Consider the following 18,356-nt stretch of genomic DNA (forward strand, 5'->3'; position numbering starts at 1 on the left):
CTGTCAAAGGCAGGCAAAGCCTGGTGAGGGAGGAGGATGTGTGTGGAGGAGCCAGCCCCCAGTGTGGGGACCACGCTGGAGTCTTCGCACAGAAGTGGCCCCAGTTTCCCCAGTCCAGCCCAGCCCTTTGGGCAGGTGGTCCATCCAGTCCCACCCCTTTTCCCACACGGCACCAGCCCTGTTGCATTTGCCTCCCCCTGTTTGAGCTCCTGACGCCCCATTTCTCCTGGCAGGGGTGCAGGGAGGTGGTGGCCCCATGCCACGGGCAGCCCAACATGCCGTGCCGGTGAGTGTGGGGTCATCAGGGTACAGCTGCAAGGACAGGAAAAAACCCTTTGCTCTGTCCCTCTCTCTGCAATGCCACCTCATCCTGCCACTGCTCCTCCATCTCCTCCACCCATGAGGACTTTATCCTGCATCAGGTGTCCCTCCACAGCCACCTGCCCTGCCCATGCACCTCAGCACACACATCCCCACCTCTTCCCAGGCAACACTTGGCACATTTTGGGGCTGAAGGAGCACTTTGGGCAGGGATTCAAGGGCAGCCCCTTGCTCAGTGCCCTGCAGGACCAGCGGGACGTGGCTGGAATGGAGAGAGGAGAGTGTCAGGCACTGATGCCAGCTGTCCCAGGCACTATCTCACATCCTCATTCTCTGTTTGCTTTTCTTGGACAAGGAGGATATTCAGCCCATCAACAGCCATAAAATGAGATTAGAGGCCAGGAGGCACCAATGGGAGATGGCCACGTCCGTGGGCAGCTGGCCTTGTTCTTTGGCCTTCACCAGCCCAAGCCCAGCCTCACCCTTTCCCCAGCTGTCCCCAGGGCTGGGAGTTTGCAGCCCCCAGGTCGCCCAGCATGGCCAGCCCTCGCGGTGACAAAAGGATGGGATGCAGCCATGCCGTGCCACGAGACGTGCATCTACACCCTTCTCAGTGGGGCTGGGCAGAACCCCTCACTTCTGACTCCAGCTGCACCTGGGGGCACCAGCACTGGTGTGACCCCCGGCGCTGGCGTTCCTCCCCAGCCGCAGCACTGCAGGCCAGGAGGAGATAGCAACAAGCCTGTGGCATGCAGGATTCCTGCTGGCTTTTATTTTCACTGATGCCTAAAAAATAAAAATGAAAACCAGTTCTGCCTTATATACACAAAAACTGAGCCAAAGTCCTGAGCCAATGCAAACCTTCATCCTGGGTGCAGCTGGCAATGATGGCCGAGGGAGGTGTCACTGGCCCCTGCAGGAGGGACACCCAAATCCTGTGAAGGCTGGAGTGGGGCAGCAGGCACAGTGGGATGGCAGGGACCTGCCTGTAAAAGCTGCAGTGTGCCTGAGGCACCTTGTTTTCTGGGCCAGGATGGGCTGGGAGTGGTGCAAGGCTGGCGGCAGACAGGGCGGCTGAATGATGCGATGCACCAGTGTCGGGTGTGACGCAAGGGCTTGGCTGGGTGCTCTGCAGGGAGCAGGGGACACGTCTGCTGCTCCACCTTTCTGGAGCTTGCAGAGACGGTGCTAGGAAAGGCCATGCAAGCTGCCATGCAAGGTTCGTGCACCCTCATTCCTGTCTTGGTCTTGGGAAGCTGTAGCCCAGGAGCACCCAGAGCAGCCCTGAGCAGGTGCTGCAGACCCTCCTGTGTCCCAGCTGTGCCCAGCTGGCCTTTGGGACATCTGAAACTGGGCTGTAATTTAACCTGGGCCAATGCAGCAGTCAGGACTCAGCAGCATGAAGGGACATTTCAGCTGCAGTTCACCAGCAGAAAAAGAGGGGCATTAGTTACTGGCCTCGGGCACACAGTGGGTGACAGGTGGTACAGTGCATGGAGGAGAGGGGAGATAAGGAGAACAAAACCTGGAGTTCTTTGGGTTTTGAAGAAAACAGGAAAAAAACACTTCTCTGTCTTTCTGGAAACCACCTCTCCATCACCTAACACCAGGGTACGTGCCAGCCCTTTGCCTGATACAGCCCCTGCCCACCCTGGCAGCAGTTCCTAGTGCCTGTGGCAGCTGCACTCCCTTGGAGCAGCCCCCCAAAGTTCTCCCAGTATCAGCCCTTCTGGACAGCCTGGGGCTGGTTCTTACACCCTGTCCCAATGGCAGACCTTCTTGTCCTCCTCCCTTTCCGCACAGGAAGGTGGTTTGAGGTCTCAGCAGGGTGATCTGCCTCCGGTGTGTCTGTGCCTGGCTCCCTTCTCTCCTCTCCCTGTGCTCCAGGTGGAGGGTGGCTGTGGTGCCACCTTGCCATGGCACAGCCAGGGGCACTGGAGCTTCTGGAAGAGTCTCCATGGGGCTCTTTGTGGCTGCAGGGACAGAGCTGGGGGCACAGGAGCCAGGTGCTGCTGGGGGTAGCTGGGGAACGGGGGTGAGGATGCATGGGGACTCTCTCCAAGGATGTGCTCCAGCTTGTTACCATCACGGTGGTCTTAAGGAATCCCCCCTCAGATCCTACGACTGAGGGTCCTCCCTGGCTCCCGCAGTCCAACTTGCTCTGCCTTCGGCACCCCCCTTCCCAGAATGCCGGATCCAGGAGACCAGCTCAGCAGAAATTTGTTTTGCCTTGAGTCCAGCCAGGTCTTTTCTCTAGTTCAGTCTTATTTGAACTGCCGCAAAAGCACCAGGCAGCTGGACTGGCAGGAGGACTGAAGGAAGCATCCTACCGGCTCCACCTGAGGCACCGTAGGAAAGCCATCCTTCACCACCCCACCCCCCTTCCTTCTGCTGACATTAGGACCTTGCTTTGGGCTGCAAATACTAGAGACCAGACCGGTGCACGTTTCCTACAGGAGAGCAATACTACCTAATGTATGGTTTTCACATAGGAGAGAGCCCACCGACCCCTCGGCAAGGTCCCGGTGCCACCTTGCCCTGCCGCGCTGGCTGCCCTGTTGATTCAGCCGGGGACCATTGTGTCTTTGGGAAGGGACTGTCACTCTTCAGAGCACACGGACCGGCTGGGCTCTGCTGCATAGTGCTTATCTCTTGGTGTCTGTAGCTGGTGAAGGGGCTTATGGCATGAATTCTTCCTTGATGGTCAGTGGGGACGAGGAGACTAGGTTCGGGGCACTGCTGCTGCAGAGGCCTCCGACGGGTCCCAGTGTGCCAACAGCTGGTGGGGTCGGTGTGGTGGTGCTGGTGGGCTGGCTTTGCTGCTGCATCTTCTTTTTGTTCACCTTCCTCTCCTTCGCCCTCCGATTTTGAAACCAGATTTTCACCTGCAGAAAGGCAAAGATGGTGATGAAGGGATGGGGGTGGATGCAGCAAAGGATGACAACTCTTAGGGTCCCCCTGGGGCAGGGGGTGCAGCCCAGAGTGTGGAAGAGAAGGGAGAGCGGTGGAGCAGGTGGGACCTTGGGCTGCAGCCCTCCCCCTCCCAGTCCCATCTCCAGCCGGGATGTGGTTTTCCTGGGACACCGCAGCACTGACCTGCCGTTCGGTGAGCCCAAGGGCAGCAGCCAGCTCAGCCTTGCGGCGGATGGTGATGTAGCGGCTGTAGTGAAACTCCTTCTCCAGCTCCAGGCGCTGGTGGTCCGTGTACACCACCCGGTACTTGTCTTTCGTCCTGGTCTTGCCTGGCAGAGAGAGCAGAGTTGGGGTGAGCTGACAGGGGATTAAGGGGAGCAGTGGAGGGGTAGGAACATCCCCAAGGGCATTGAGTTGATACACAACCACCTGTGGACAGCTCAGGAGAAATATGGCAATGCCCTTGGACCAGTGGAAAAGAAAGTCATGAGGCTTCTGTTGAATTTAATGCCCATTAGCACCAGGTTGTTTCTCTGTGTTCAAAAGTACCTGGGCTTTGGGGAAATTGCTTAGTGGAAAGAGCAGAAGAGATTCAGAGGCATCCTGAGAAGACGGACCACAAATCCCATGTACCATGACACACTGTCCCCAAGAGGAGCAGAGCTGCAAGCCCTGCTGTGGGCTGAGGACAAGCCGCCTGCAAAAATACAGCCTGGGAGGGCTGCTTTCTAGCAGAAAAATGCAGCCAAAAATAGCCCAGCCGTCTTCTCTGTTAGCTCCTTCGTTAATACATACACACACAGAGCAAGCTGTGGAGCAAGAGCCAATGGCTTGAACTCTGCCTGGGCTGGGGGTCACGGGGTGTGCAGGTAGCACTTCAAGGAAGGACACCTATGACCAGAAGGAACAAGTCCCTGGTTCTTTCCTCTGCAGAAGAGCCCATGGGTGGAGAATAAACACAGCTGTGAATATTTGCTTCTCCACCCAAATTAGCAAAATCCTGTTCCAGGGCATCAAGAGGGATGGAGCCATGCCTTCAGCTAAGCAGCCACCGTCCTTCTGACTGGGAACCCAGCCATTTGTTTGCCTGACAAACATGTTTGCCCGTCTTATGAATTTCTGCTGCTGAAAGCAGTGCTGCCATGGGAAGGGGCAGGAGCAAGCCCAGAACAGCTCCATGGATATCACTGGGGCTGCCCTGGGTGTACCAGCATGGACAGGATACTGCCTATCACTGCTGCAGATGTGCAGGGAGAGATTTCTGGTGATCCAGCAACCTGTACAATTTCATCTGCAGCCTGCTGCCCCCAGGAAAGGGGACTTTTTTGTGCCTGCCATTCTGTTAATCCATTCCTCCTAACAAGTCCTTGGCACATCAGCAAGTTTGGGCCAAACTGGGCGAAGAAGCCTCAGCAGTATTAAATTCTGATCATAGTGAAAGTAGAAGTTTGGGTGGCGCAGAGCAAAGCTGTGCTTCAGAGACTCCAGAATGGACTCAGCTCTAATCAGACATCAGAGAATCTCCACAGAGCAAAACTCCAACCCGCAGGCTGCAAATCTGTTTCTCAACCAACTCAGTTTTATTTTTAAGGGTGTCTCTCCCTTGCTACCCCATTACAAGGAGACAGGGTCTTTCCTAAGGCACTTCTTATGCTGAAAGACAAGTGTAAAAGAGTATAGGAGGCAGGTCAACCCATGGCAACAGCACACTGTGAGTGCGAGAGGGGCTCCCTCGAGGTCATTTCCCTCACAGCATCCCATGGGATGCAAAAAGGCAGCTGATTTTCTACTAAATAAGAAAGAGCCAGCAAAGGTCCAGCTCTTGCCATTGGCCACCGAGCAAACCATGTGTGGCAGCACACGAGTGCGTGCACACCCTTGGGCACAAGCAGGAGCTGGGTGGGCACAGGAGGTGTCTTGCCCTGCTGGGACTTGACTCTGGTGCTCCCAGGCACAAAGCAGCAGCCCTGTGGTTAGCACCCAATTGCCATGACTATGTCACTCTCTGTGTCCTCCTGCCATTGCTCCCAGAGGTGCTGGCACGGGCTCAGCACAATGTGAGCAGGGTGATGGCCGAGGGTCCCAGTGTGGTCCCCAAGATGCACCGAAGCTCTCCAACAATCTATGGAGGAGGAAAGGAGCACACAAAGGCTGCAACATGACTGGGAATAGAAACCAGACCTCCCAGCACCAGGGCTGGGGTTTAGCCACTAACTCGTATTTGAGGGGTGTGATGAACTCAGCCACCGCCTTAGAGGGTGGGGAGCCCAGCTCAACCCAGGGCTGTTTGGAAGCGAACACCTAATCCCTTCCTACCACCACCGAGGGCAAACCTGCCTGAGGCCACACAGGGTGACTCTGCAGGTAAAAACTGGGTAAAAAGGTAATTTGATTGAGCAAGGTGTGTATGGAGATGTCTGCAGACACACGGCTGAACTGCAGCAATTCGGTGTGCGAGGGGTCGGCGGCAGCATTGCTGGGTGTTTGTCTCCTCCTTGGCACACACCAGCTATGGTGGCTTGAACAAAACTGGCCATGGGACAGTGCCAGGCTGGAGTGATGCCAGGGGCACCTGGCCCACGTGGGACCCCTCGCTCTCCCCTCACTCTTCCACGGGGCCTCTGTCCTTCCCAGGGGGTCGGTGCCACCTCTTGCTGCCCCACATATGAAGGGCTTATCAGCGTGAGAAGGACTTCTGTATGCCAGCCCAGGGGGGACCTGTGCTGAATTTGCAAACGCGGTGATTCCTGGGGAGCTACAGAGTGAACCAGATGTGCCGGCTGAGATGTAAGCAAGGTTTAGCAGCTCCCTGAGAAACGGAGCTCCCTCTGTCTGCTGCCGGCTCAGGGACTGCGACAAGTTTTTTTCTTTCTTATATAGTTATCCTTTTTTTTTTTTTAAATTTGAAAGCAAAAACCTCGCTGAATAGATAATAACTTAAAAATGATCTTATTTGCAATATTGCTATTTGAACACCACTGCTTGGAGAAAAAACCTGACAGATAAAGTAAAAAAAAAAAAAAAAAAGAAATAAGGCAGTTTGTGAATACAACATCTGCCATGAATTTCAGCAGGAATTATCATTTCCTGCTGCAGCTGTAAATAGATCCATCACAGCTTGTTCTTTGTTATTCCCTCTTCACCATTCACCCCTGATGAAAACTGTGCTTTGCCTGGGACCTGGCGGATACCCGGCCCTGCCGAAGAGCCACCTCTGTGTGAGCTGGGTACCACTCTCTCACTGCCCCGTATGAGGTAGCAAAGACTCAAAGCAGAGGGCTCACGACCAAGCCAGAAACTGAAAGTTATTCATCTCAACTAATTGCTGGTTTCAGCGATGTTTGCTGAATTCAGGAATGTATTGTGGGTGATTCACAAGGAAAAGAAAAGGATTCACAAGAAATACTATTGACAATGAATAATTCAACTACCTTGAATATGGATGCTGGGTTACACTTAATTCTCTCCTGGAGAGTTTTTATGGCTCTGTGAAAGGAAAGAGGAAATTTGGGACAAGCCAGAGCTCCTTACGGGGAGTCCTCATACCTACAGGGAGTCTCCTCTGGAGACGTTGAAAACCTGTGTGGATGTGATCCCATGCCACCTGCTCTAGGTGAACCTGCTTTATCAGGGAGCTGGACTAAATGATCTCCAGAGGTCCCTCCCAACCCTGACTGTTCTGTGATTCTGTGAAACCCCGGCCCTGCAGCGGGTAGCATGGCCGAGCAGAGGGATGGAGCTGCTCCCACATTTCAAGTGAAGCCCCGTGGTAGTGGATCAGGATAGCCCAGAGATGATGCTGCTCCTGCACTGGGAGGGAGCATGGATGGAGTGCACGGGGTGCAAAGAGGGTGGTGGTGATGCCTCCTAGCATTTAAAGTCCTTCCTGCTTGCCCCCAAAAGACCAGGCAAAGGAACTGCTCAGGCAGTCAAATGAAGCCATTTTGCTGGGCTAGTGGGAATGGTTTCAGCTTTGGGATCAAGGCAGGGCCAATGGCTGCGTGGGGAGAGGGTATCATTACTACTGTTAATGTATAACCCTAATAGCACTCACCTGAGCCATGATTAGATAAGGGAATAGCTTTAATGTGCTGTGCAAATCCCAAGGGACGCGCTCCTGAGTGTGCAGGCACACGCACACATGCTGGGGGACGGGGTCTCAACCCTCAGTCTGGATCTCCTCTCCAGGGCATCCCTGCCCTGGGGATGGGGGTGCTGGAGCTCCTGCCCTGGACCAGGTCGGGAGCCTGGCAGGGGAAGGGGAAATCACACTAGGTCCCTGCAGCCACCATCTCAGGCTCTGCACCCTCATGGCCATGGCAGAGGCTGCCAGAGAGGTGGTAATTCACCCTGGCCTGCCAGAGGATGGCTTTCAATAAGAAACTGCCCCAAACACCTTAACAGATAAGGAAGAGGGGTATTTTGATGCTGGTGTTGAGCAGCTCTAAGAACAGCCGGAGAGAGGCTGGTTCAAACCAGGGAGGAAAGAGACTGTGAGGTGGCAGTGTCACCCTGGGAGGAGGTGGGAAATAGCAAAGGACTAAGAGCTGGCATGTGTTAATTGGAACTTGTCTTTTCTGGAGTCTCACAGAATGAGGCACCCAGCCCCGCGTGCCTGGCACAGCTAAGAGGGGCCAGCTCCAAATGGAGGGTCCCGATTTGCAGGACATAGACCTCCCAGCCACAGCAGGAGCAGCACAGCTGCCAGCAGTGAGGAACATAAACCTGTGCTTTTCTAAAGGTCTCTATTTCACAGGTCAAAGCAGCTCAAAATTGCAGCACCTGCAAAGTCTGGCTCCATGGGCTACGCAGCCATCAGGGCTCCGATCAGGGCAGCCGGGTTACAGCAGCCCCGACCCACTTGCTGGAGCCACCGGGATGAGAGCCCACCATGGTGCTGGCTGTCATGCCCCACTGCAGAAGTCCCCGAGGCCTGGGGACATGGGCACATCACATGGTGCTTTACACAGGAGGTGCTGGCATGGGGGACAGAGCTGTTGCTGCCAGGCTGGCCGGCCCCATGGCTGCTCAGCAGCTCTGCACGCCCCACTGCATGGTGGCTCCTCGCATGACTGACATGAAAAGTCTGGGCAACGTGCTCCTGGACCCACCCTGCGTGGTCACACCTTCCTGGCGATGCTCTGGCCACACACTGGCTCCATCTGTACAGCCTAGTCTGCCCGTCTGTCTGTACTGGGTAGCTGGTTCCGTCTGATGGCACTACAATATCCTAATGCTGAAAAGCATCAGGAGTGGAAGTCCCATCACCAGTGAGCACCAGGGAGAGAACTTGTACACAGTGGAGTTAAAGTGCAGCAAGAATGGGGTACAACTCTGTTCCCCCTGGGTGGGTGCTTTCTTCCCATGATAAAGCTGCTTCATTCTGAATGAGCAGCACCTACTTGCAAAAAGGATAAAATCCTCACATCCCAGACGAATCAGTGCTATATCAGGATTTGCCATTGCTTCCCAGGGAAAAGTAATTTGTGAAAATCAAGGAAAACTCAAAAAAAACTTCCCCCTTCCCCCAGCATATCTTAGGCCATGCTACAGATGGAGAAACTGAGGCACAGAAGTGACTCCAAACAAGAGTGGAGCCCCAGGGTCAGAGCTATGGGCTCTGATTGCTGGTGGGACTCCCCGAGCAGCTTAACCTTGTGTTGATCTGCAGCTCCCTGGGGGTAGCTGTCCCCCTGTCTCCCCTGTCCCCCCTCCCCGCAAAGACAGGGACAGCCAGCAGACCAATGCCCCATGACAGAGACCCCAGGCCCAGAAGGCGGCTCAGCATCTATAGCTCAGGAGCCTCCAGGCTGGCTGGAGCCACCCTCATCTGGCAGCCAGATGTGCTCCAGCTGTCTGTGCGGAGGGGTCGATGCTCCCTCTGCCGAGCAGTGACGATGGCAGCCGTGCTGGGCAGTGGTGATGCTGGTGCTCAGGACAGACAGCCCAGCTCATGGCGCTGTCCCTAAACCTACTGGAAACGGGAACCCTAAGGTCAGCAATGACAGTGGCAGGGGCTGAGCTGCCTGATGCCCTCCCTGTGCTTCCTCTGCCCACACTTGCTTGCTCCCTTCCTTTCCCCTCCAGCAGCAACCCCAAAGCACCCACGCTGCTCTGTGGTCTGGGAGAGGGGATAAATCTGGGCCCCTCACCCTCCCTGAGTGCTGGGAACCAGCAGGTCAGGGTTTTCACAAGCCTCCCCCTTCCCGTGCATGCTTCAATATCATCAGCTATTTTTCCCCTGCCGCTGGAAGCAGAGGGGTGATGAATGGGGCGACTGAAACGGGGCAAAGGACTGGAGCCGTGTGGCTTGCTTCATCACCTCGAGCAAAAAACGAACCCCTCCAGAGGGCAATCCTTCCTGAGATCCCTGCCTGAGAGCATACCCCTGCCAAAGCAGGCTGGATTCAGACAACTGCCAGGTGTCAAAAACTGGGTGAGAGAAACCACCCCACACCCACATACATATTTAATGTCTTTATACTGCAGAGGGAGAGGATGCTGGATGAATGCTCATCCGATGGACCCTGCCAAGACTCCCCCAGCTATGCTCCGGGTTGAGGAAATGGGCATTTCGGCCTGAAGGCAGGACTCATCTGTGGGCAATTGTGCTAGAGGTCTCTCCAAGGAGCTCAGTGACCCTCCTACCCCCAGGGCAGCTCCTTGGATGGCTGTTTGCCTGACATTGACCCAACCTGGGAATCTCTTCCTGGTGCCAAAGACTTCAGAGCAAATGGCAGTGCTCCTGTGGGCACCCACCAGCAATAAAACCTGACTCAGCTCGGTACATCATGCACTGGAAATGTTTCACTTACAAAACCATGCCACTTGTCTTGATGGCTTTTTAGTTTCCTGCACAGAGAGGATCAAGCTCGGTGCTTCCTAAGAAGCTGTGCTGAGTGTGTGACTGGGGATTATGTGCCTGGAGGTTATGGGTCTGGCAGAGCCAGGAGGCAGAGACCGGGGTCTGGTGTACGGGACAGCTGCACCGGGCAGCCTGGCTGCTGGGAAGGGGCAGAAACACCTGGGCAAAGAGCCAGGTGCAGGGAGTGCAGCCCGGTGCACAGCAGCACAGGCTGGCCCCAGCTGGGCTCTGCACTGCCAGCACAGCAGGATGGGGCCAGATCTGCACCCGCACCCACACACGAGGGTGAAAGCACCCCCCTTGCAGGCCTCATCTTCCTCCCAGGAGCTGCATACCCCAAGTTGCATACCCAACCCAAGGCGGTTGCAGTGAGCCAGTAGTTCCCCATCACAACCCTGAACACGGAGCACAGAGCAACACGACAGGAGATGCATCAACCCTGGGGGCAGCAGCCTAAGGCAGGGCATTGGGACAAGCATTTCCCAGCCCTGCAATGATTCTACCTTTTATTTTGGCAACGGGAAGATTCTTCCAGTTGCTTCTATGGTTCTATGAGTGCTGAGCTGAGCACCATCAGTCAGGCTTCTGGGCCAGGTCAAAGACCATACCAGTACGGGAAGGCAAGGAGTGGTGCCAGGGCAGTGCATGTGCTGGCCAGCGCATGCGGGCTGGAAACAGCGTGGTTTAGAGCATCACCTTCATGCCAGCCCTGCAACACTGAGCCCAAATCCAGCTCATCCAAATCTGCCACCTGTCTGGGCTTGGCCCAGCTGCAACAGGAGGAGGAGGACAGCAAAGCAGCGGTGGTCCTGCCTGGGCACCAGGTCTCCTCTCCCGCTTTGCAGCCTCATACGGCTCAGCCCATCCTTACCGGGGGGCAGCGCAAGGGAAGGATCCAGCCCCTTATCCAGGCGATCACAAAGCTAACAGCACTGGAGTGGGCGTCCTTGAAGGGTTGCCTGTAGGAAACATCTGTCATTGGCCAGAGGTTTAAAGTGTCCCTCTGCTAATCCCGGGGAATTAGCCAGCCAAACCCATCACGTAGGTACCGCCAGTGCTCCAGGGAAGCCCTTTTTGTTCAAGGAAAGTCAATTCTAGGAAAGTTTGAAAGGCCTGTACCTTGGCCAGCAGGCTAAGCAGTCAACAAATCCCAGCTGGGGCCAGGAGCAGGTTGTGGGTTAATAATTCAAGGGGAGAAGACCAATGGGGCCCAATGCATGCACACACCGAGTGACCCAGGGAAGCAAAGGGTCTCATCATGGGGAGCAACTGTGTGCTAAAGAGGGGTCCCCCACACAGGGATGAACCGTGGAAATGCACTGCCCTCCAGCCATTACTCCAAAACGTACCGTGCATGGCAGGAATGCTGCCTGTCCAGGGGAAATGATTCTGTCTCATTATTGCAAATTTTACTTTTTCCTCCAGCTTTCATGGACCTCACTAAGGCAACAAATAGAGCTGGAAAACTGAATAGTGAAAACAGAGACAGAAAACTGCATATCCAGCAAATCACCACTCGCCCATGCTCGGAGCATCACTGTTTACTCTCCATCACCCCAAAACCAGCCCAGGCACCGCGGGCACCGATACCACACAGAGCCCCTAGCCCATACACCTCCCCAAGGGATGCCCCAATTGCACTTTCACTTGCAATATTTAGCACTGCTGTGGCCCTGGCTCGATTAGTGACCTAAAAGCCAGACCCAAGGCAGTATCTGAGGATTTGCATAACTAAAGAGCAGAGGGTGAATTTCAAAGTTCAGCCAGCCACCTTTCCAGCCGCCTTCCTGAGCTTTTTATAGAGCTGGGGTGCAATTCACAGGGAAGTTTGCAAATAATTGTGAATAAGGAGGAAGCATGAGGCTCTGACACGCTGTTCGTGAAGATTTTATGAGCAGAAAAAGAGGTGACATCGGAGAGAGAAATGAGGCCTGGGGACATTTTCCAGCTTGGTTCCCTTTAACTCCCAATTTCCAGCAACTGGCCCTCTGGCATCGCAGTCCCTCCTGCTGCAGGGTTATCTTGGCTCAGCCAGGTGAAGCATGCACATATTTAGCAACAGGTATATAAAATCATCCCCTGGTAAAGCCTAACTCTGCAGTGAGTCACTGGGAGATTTCTCGTTGGCTTTTCTTCGGCTCTAGATTGCATTTGCAGAAATCCCCAACACACTCATATTCCCTGCGTAACATTTTCTCTTACCACTGCACAGCTCTTTCCCAAAAGCTTTCAAACTACAGCCAAGAGCTGTTTATACAAGGCAAGATAGAGAGGGAACCTTAATTTACAACCCTCTGAAGTATTATGATTTATAGCATTCACAAAGAAACTGTTGATATTTATAGCAAAAAACTCCATGTATTCATTTCCTATTCCCACTGTGGTGAGACAGGTAGTTAATCAATCCAGACTGATTAAAGTCTAGTTTATTGATTTCAATAAAACAATTCATCTAAGAATTCCACCCCTATCTATGTCAAGCTCAACTCTTCCCTGCTCTCTTTCAAGCTTAACGGAGAAAGGCTCTTTTTTTATTTAAAGGGCAGCCCTGGAAAACACAGGCTGCATCCCACTGTCTCCCAGTACATAGTCCCATCATGGCTGAATCCTGCAGCCTCCTGGCACCAGTAGCGCTGTGTTTGGACCCATCAGAGACACAAAGACATGTCCTTAATCTGCAAGTGCCTTAAAAAGAGACCTTGCTGGTCATCCATCCTAAGCAAGCACCACAAGAAAGGGGCTTTCACCCCAGCACCCATCCCTGCATCGCTGTGGCTACGCTGGGGCAGCTCCTCCTCTGCATGTAAAGGGAACAAGGCTGATTTGTTTGTCCCTTTGTATGTATTTAATCTAAGAGATACAAACTAAGCAACTAACGATATCTCTCCAGAATTCAATCAACTCAATTGTCATCTAACTCAATCAGAAGCACTTTCAAGCCCCTGTTTTATCTCGGGCCCCACTGCTGGGTATAAAACCATGCCCTTGATCCAGAGGAGATGTGTGCTGATGTCTTTCTTCCCTCATTAATTTTCCCTCTCACCTCTCTCAGAAGAAACGGAGATGTTCAGACCTACAAAACCTGCAGAAGTGGCTGGTTCGCAGCTGCATGGCGGGATTGCAGGATCACACCCCCCTTCCACCCTCCGGCAGAGGGAAGCCCTCAGCCCTGGCATGCCTGTGGGTCTCCATCACTGGGTATGGGGGGAGACATTTTTCCTAAATAGGTATATTCAGTGCTTAAAATGGGCCAGGAAATACCAATCCTGCCTCTCCCTTCCTCTTTCCAGACCGGGGCAGTTTTTTTCCATTTATCGGGATGTTCTGCCTGCTTCACTGCAGCCACTGATCCCACTAGGACAGCCCCATCCCCATCCCTGCCACGCGGATCTGGTGAACATGAGGAGCTATTTTCCATGCTGGAAGACCCCAGACACCTCTCTGCATGAGCCCCTTGTGTGAGGGTCTTTACACGGGGCTTGGCCAGCAGGGAGCCAGAAAGAAGCCTAAATTTGGAGACACTTTGCTAACAGGGAGCCCCAGCCCTCATCCCAGGGGTAAGGGGCAGCGGTAAAAGGGAAAAGCAAAAAGCAAACTCTCCCGTGAGGGATGGCCAGAGCCACTCCTGTAGTGAGTTTGGCCCCAGCAGTGCTCTGCAGAGCTCATGGCCAGCACAGGAGAGGGACTGGGACAGCAGGTTCAGGCAAACCTAGTGGGCAGAGGGTCCCCCTGTGGGCAGGATGGGTCCAGACTGGGCTGGCAGCAGCGATAGATCGTAGCCTGGAGGGGAAGATGAAAGGGCATGGGCAGGACAGGACAAAGGGCCCTGCACCTCACCTCACTGCCAAAGGAGCCGGCCACCATCTCCATGACAAAGCAAATCCCTTGTCAATTTGGGCTGGCCCCAAGGGGGACCTGCCCAGTGCCTTTGAAGTGGGCAGCAGGGCCCCCAGCCCAGCGGGCAGGGAGCTGGGGTCACCCAGACACCTCCCCCCCCCCCCCCCCCCCCCCGCCCCGCCTCCAGGTCAGGAGTTCAGCGGGGACAAGACCCCGGGGACTTGGGGACAGGGGGACAGGACCCTGGGGACATGACGAGCACCAGGTGCCCCCAGCAGCAGTGGGCACAGGAGCAGAGGCACCCACAAGCTGCGCCAATGCACGCACAGCATGCTGCACCCGGAGCACCCACATGCACCCTCCATGTGGCACTGTCCCCAAACGCACCACACTTTGCACACACACCACATGTACACACACGCACTGCACCTTGCACACACACCACGCACAGCACCATCCTTGACAAACAGCACCCTGCATGCACACATTGAGTGTGTAGCATCCCCCCTACACACTCGGTGAGACTATTGACGCAGCAAGCCCCATGCACACAGACTGCTTATGGTACCTCACACCACACAAGAGCCTACAGCACCTCACAAGCGTTGAACATCTTATATATACATATATATATATATATATATATATATACACCCCACACACAGCACCTTCCCTCTGTGTATATACATAGGGTACCTTCCCTGCACACATACACACACTGCACATGTACGCAGCATAAGGCAGCTGGCACACACACATGTGCGCACCTCCCATACACAGGCTCGCACACTCAGCTGCTCGCTAACTCACACTCTCATGCACAGCTGCAGCCCCCCATGTTCAACCTTGCACGCATGGGACATCCTGCCCAGCACCCCCTCAGGGCTGGCAGGGCCCTGAGGTCCCAGGGGTCTCTGGCTCTGCCCATCCTACCCAGTGGTGGCAGACAAGGGCAGGGGTGCAGGGACAGAGGCCAGCTGAAGGAAAAGGACTTTCCAACCATATAACCCTGGCTGTCAGCAACACAGAAGGACAGTATCTTCCCTTCCCATCCTCATCTTCTGCTACCTCAGCAGTGGGGTCCCCCTGCTCTTTGGGGACCAAGCGCCATGCGGAGGGCAGATCAAGCATGTTGTCCCTCCCAGCAGTCCCCATGCAGGGAGAGCTTCAAGCCCAGTGATCCTCTGCAGCGGGGAAGGTGCGGGGTGCAGGGCTGGGGGGGTTACCTTACCGCTGTTGCTGGTGCTGGGAATGCTGCGCCTCATCCACTCATACGGGGTGCGTCTCTGGGCGTTAGGGGAGAGCTGGGGGACCGAGCTGCTGATGGGTGGAGGCAAAAGTCCAGAGCCTGGGGGCTGGATGGGGTTAAAATCTGGGGGGCTGAATCCAAACTGCCCTGGGCTGGCAGTGGAAGGTGTAGCAGTGGTCCCGTAGGAATGCCAGTCCTCCTTGGCAGGGGTGTAGGGAGAGCCCCAGGCGGCTGCTGGCTGCCCGTGGTGCGGGTCGTTGTTAATCCCAGGCACATGGTGGTAGCTGGCGAAGTCCGAGTACTGGGGCGGCCCCGGCATGTAATTCTGGGGGTTGAGGTTGAGGCTGGGATGCCGGACAGGGCTGGGATACATGTTGGTGTCCTTATCCAAAAGATAACCTACATACATCTTCCCCGTCCAGCTCCGCACACATGCTGCGCTGCCGTGCCGCCGACTGCGGCCGGGCTCGGTTTGGCAGGGAGGCGGCCGCCCCTCCTTCGCCGCCACTCACCTGGGCGCCTTGGGGAGCTGTGTCCTGGGGCCAGGCACCTCCCTGCCCACGGGCTTTTATTGGGCCCAACCTCTCGCAGCATTTGCATTGAAAGGCAGGTTTGCATTTCAAAGTGCAGGAACCCCAGCGGGTGAGAGGGGCGAATTCAAACCTCCCACCCTGGCTGCAGGGGGATGAGGTTGTGGGTGACCCTGGGGGCCACTGAGGACCCCATGTCCGCGCTGCTGTCACTACCCCACAGGTGTCCCCAAGCCACTGGATGTGGTCCCTTTGTAGCAGCCAGCTTTGGAGACACTAAAGCATCATGGGCGTCACCCACAAGGATGCCCCAAGGGAGCCCACCCTGTCCCTGCAGCCATCCCTACCCCAGGAGCAAGGTGCCTTGAGCTGAGCCTTGTATTAAAGCCTGGCTGTGGGCAGGGGACAAGCTGGGCTGTGCCTGCCATCCACCAAACCCTTGCCCTGGGGTGGTGTTTTCCCAGGCAGCATCTGCCTGATTCAGAAAAGGGGGGCTGGTGGGAAGGGAAGGCTCTGAGTCCCCCTGCGTTTAGTCCATCCAGGGGCAAACCCAACCTCCAACCACAACAACAAAGCTCAGCCCAGGCTCAGAGAGCAGGACAGATGGACAGGCTGTGTGCAGGGGGAATGCCCCCACCCAACAGGGAGTCTGTGGGCTCCAACATGGTTCCAAGGGGCTCATGGCCCTGCAGCAAGAGGAGTTTCTCTCCTGTTTTCTCCCTTAAAAAAGAAAAAATCCCCCAGATGTTTTCTGATAAGGAAAACCAAGCAGAAACAGGACCCTCATGAAGCTGTGTCTCCCTGCAAGGTGCGAGGAGGACACTGGCCAAAACCAGCTCCCAGCAGCGATTGCCCACTCATCACCCGCCAAGCCGGACACACCTCCACTGCGGAGGGGGACGAGGAACTGAGGACAAGCGCTGTGCCATGCTGCCCAGAAACCCCCATCACCTGCAGCTGGGAGCCTCCTCCCTGCCTGTGTCCCCTTCCCTGTCAGTGTCACACTCTGGCTGTGCCCAGCCACCAGCATGTAGTCACAGTCATCATTTGCAGGCTGGCTTTTTCTCCTCAAACCAAAGCACAGCCCTGCAAAGGCTCTAGAAGGGTGTTTTGTCACCTCCCCAAGGCCACCTCTGCCTGCTTCTCTGCAGCAGCCCCTTCCTTTTCTGCAAACATGAGTGGGGTGAGGACTGGTTGGTCCTTACCCTCCCAGGACAGAAACAGCCTGGAACCTGACAATAAGAAACAGAGAAAAAAAAAAATGCAGGGAAAAAGGAGATTTAGGATTAAACAGAGAGAAGGGGATAAAACAACAGACTTTCAGAGTTTTTCTTGATGGCAGATATGAACCTGTGAAGTGTTTCCAGTGTCAGATTGCCTGCCAGATTTTTGGGGTTAAAAGGAAAATGGTAACAAAACCAGCAAAGCCTCTCTGACTTGAGGAGCTTAGTACATTTGATGCATGGACATTTCTTGATTCTCCCCCTCTGCAGCTGGTGGCAGATGTCCCTGGGCTGGGGACAGCACCTGGCCATCAGCGCGCCCTGGGGCCCCACTCATCCCCACACCAGTGCTTCCTCCCCACAGCACCCTGAGATCTCCCATGTTCATGGAGGGATAACACGTCCCCGAGACCCTGCAGCACTGCTGTCACCTGTTTGCTCAAGGTGGACTTTGCGAGAGCCCACCATACCCACCTCCCAGCCCTCCCAGCCACAGCCAGGCCAGGCTGCTGCCGTTCCCACCCTCCAACCAAGCACGCCGTGCTGAAGACATAATGGGGCAGCATCTTCAAGCCCAGAGCTGTGGACCCGCAGTGGTTCTGCATCAGTCCTGGGCACGTTGTCCCATTCCTCCGGTGCTGATTCCAGCTGAAACTGGGTGAAAACGTTGCACAGACACCCCCGTACCATATCCATTCCTTGCAAGGAGGTGGGAGCCAGAATGAGATCAAAGGGAGATGGGGTAAGAGGTAAGGGATCTGGTCTGCAAGAAGGGAGCAGACTAAAACCCCCGCAATGGGAAATCACCCCCAGAGCTGGCATCACCCAGGCTCTGCCTCCCAAGACCTAGCATGGCTCGAGGTACTGCAAGAGGTGAGCAATTTGGAGCACCCTCCATGTGCTCCCCAGAGTCTCTGGCCCATCGCCCAGCCTTGCCCCAGCTCCCTCCCTTGTGACAAAGGTGACCATCGTAACCATCCCACCTAGTGACTATCAGCTCACGCAGCAGCACAGATCAGTTGCTGAGCCGTATAACCGCATCTATCCTGGATTTTTCCCAAGGTCTCAGCACAGCCATGGCTTTGTTTAAACAAGAGAGCTAAGGCCTTCTTCCTCCTCCTCCTCCTGCCAGCAAAGAGGCGTTGGCTCAGGGAGTGGGGAAAAAAGAAGATGCCCCCCTGCCCCTCCCTGAGCAGATGGTGGCAGGGGCGGTGGAATGCAGGTGGCTGCTGGGTCCCATCCTGGGGGCAGCTGCATTGCAGGGACGGGGGATGCTGGGGTTATTCCTGCCACTGGCTCTTTCCCATGGGCAGTGACAGGCAGCCTGGTCTTAGGCGGCTGCTGGGGACCAGGGGGTTCAGGGGTCTGGGGGCAGCATCCCACACCTGCATCCTCCCTGTGGCAGATAAAGGGCTCGG

The 18,356-nt window shown here is 55.3% G+C and overlaps 1 protein-coding gene across 1 annotated transcript; it reads right to left on the minus strand.

Moving 5' to 3' along the window:
* Positions 1-2,949: 2,949 nt before the first annotated feature.
* Positions 2,950-15,729, minus strand: CDX1 (caudal type homeobox 1). Its single transcript, XM_056350162.1, has 3 exons — positions 15,168-15,729; positions 3,418-3,563; positions 2,950-3,206 (listed from the first exon to the last, which is right to left on the minus strand). Exons 1-3 carry the CDS (start codon positions 15,592-15,594, stop codon positions 3,000-3,002), a joined length of 780 nt encoding a protein of 259 aa, XP_056206137.1. The 5' UTR covers positions 15,595-15,729; the 3' UTR covers positions 2,950-2,999.
* Positions 15,730-18,356: the final 2,627 nt, after the last annotated feature.

This window comes from Falco biarmicus, chromosome 8, assembly GCF_023638135.1.
Source record: "Falco biarmicus isolate bFalBia1 chromosome 8, bFalBia1.pri, whole genome shotgun sequence".
Classification (NCBI taxonomy): domain Eukaryota; kingdom Metazoa; phylum Chordata; class Aves; order Falconiformes; family Falconidae; genus Falco; species Falco biarmicus.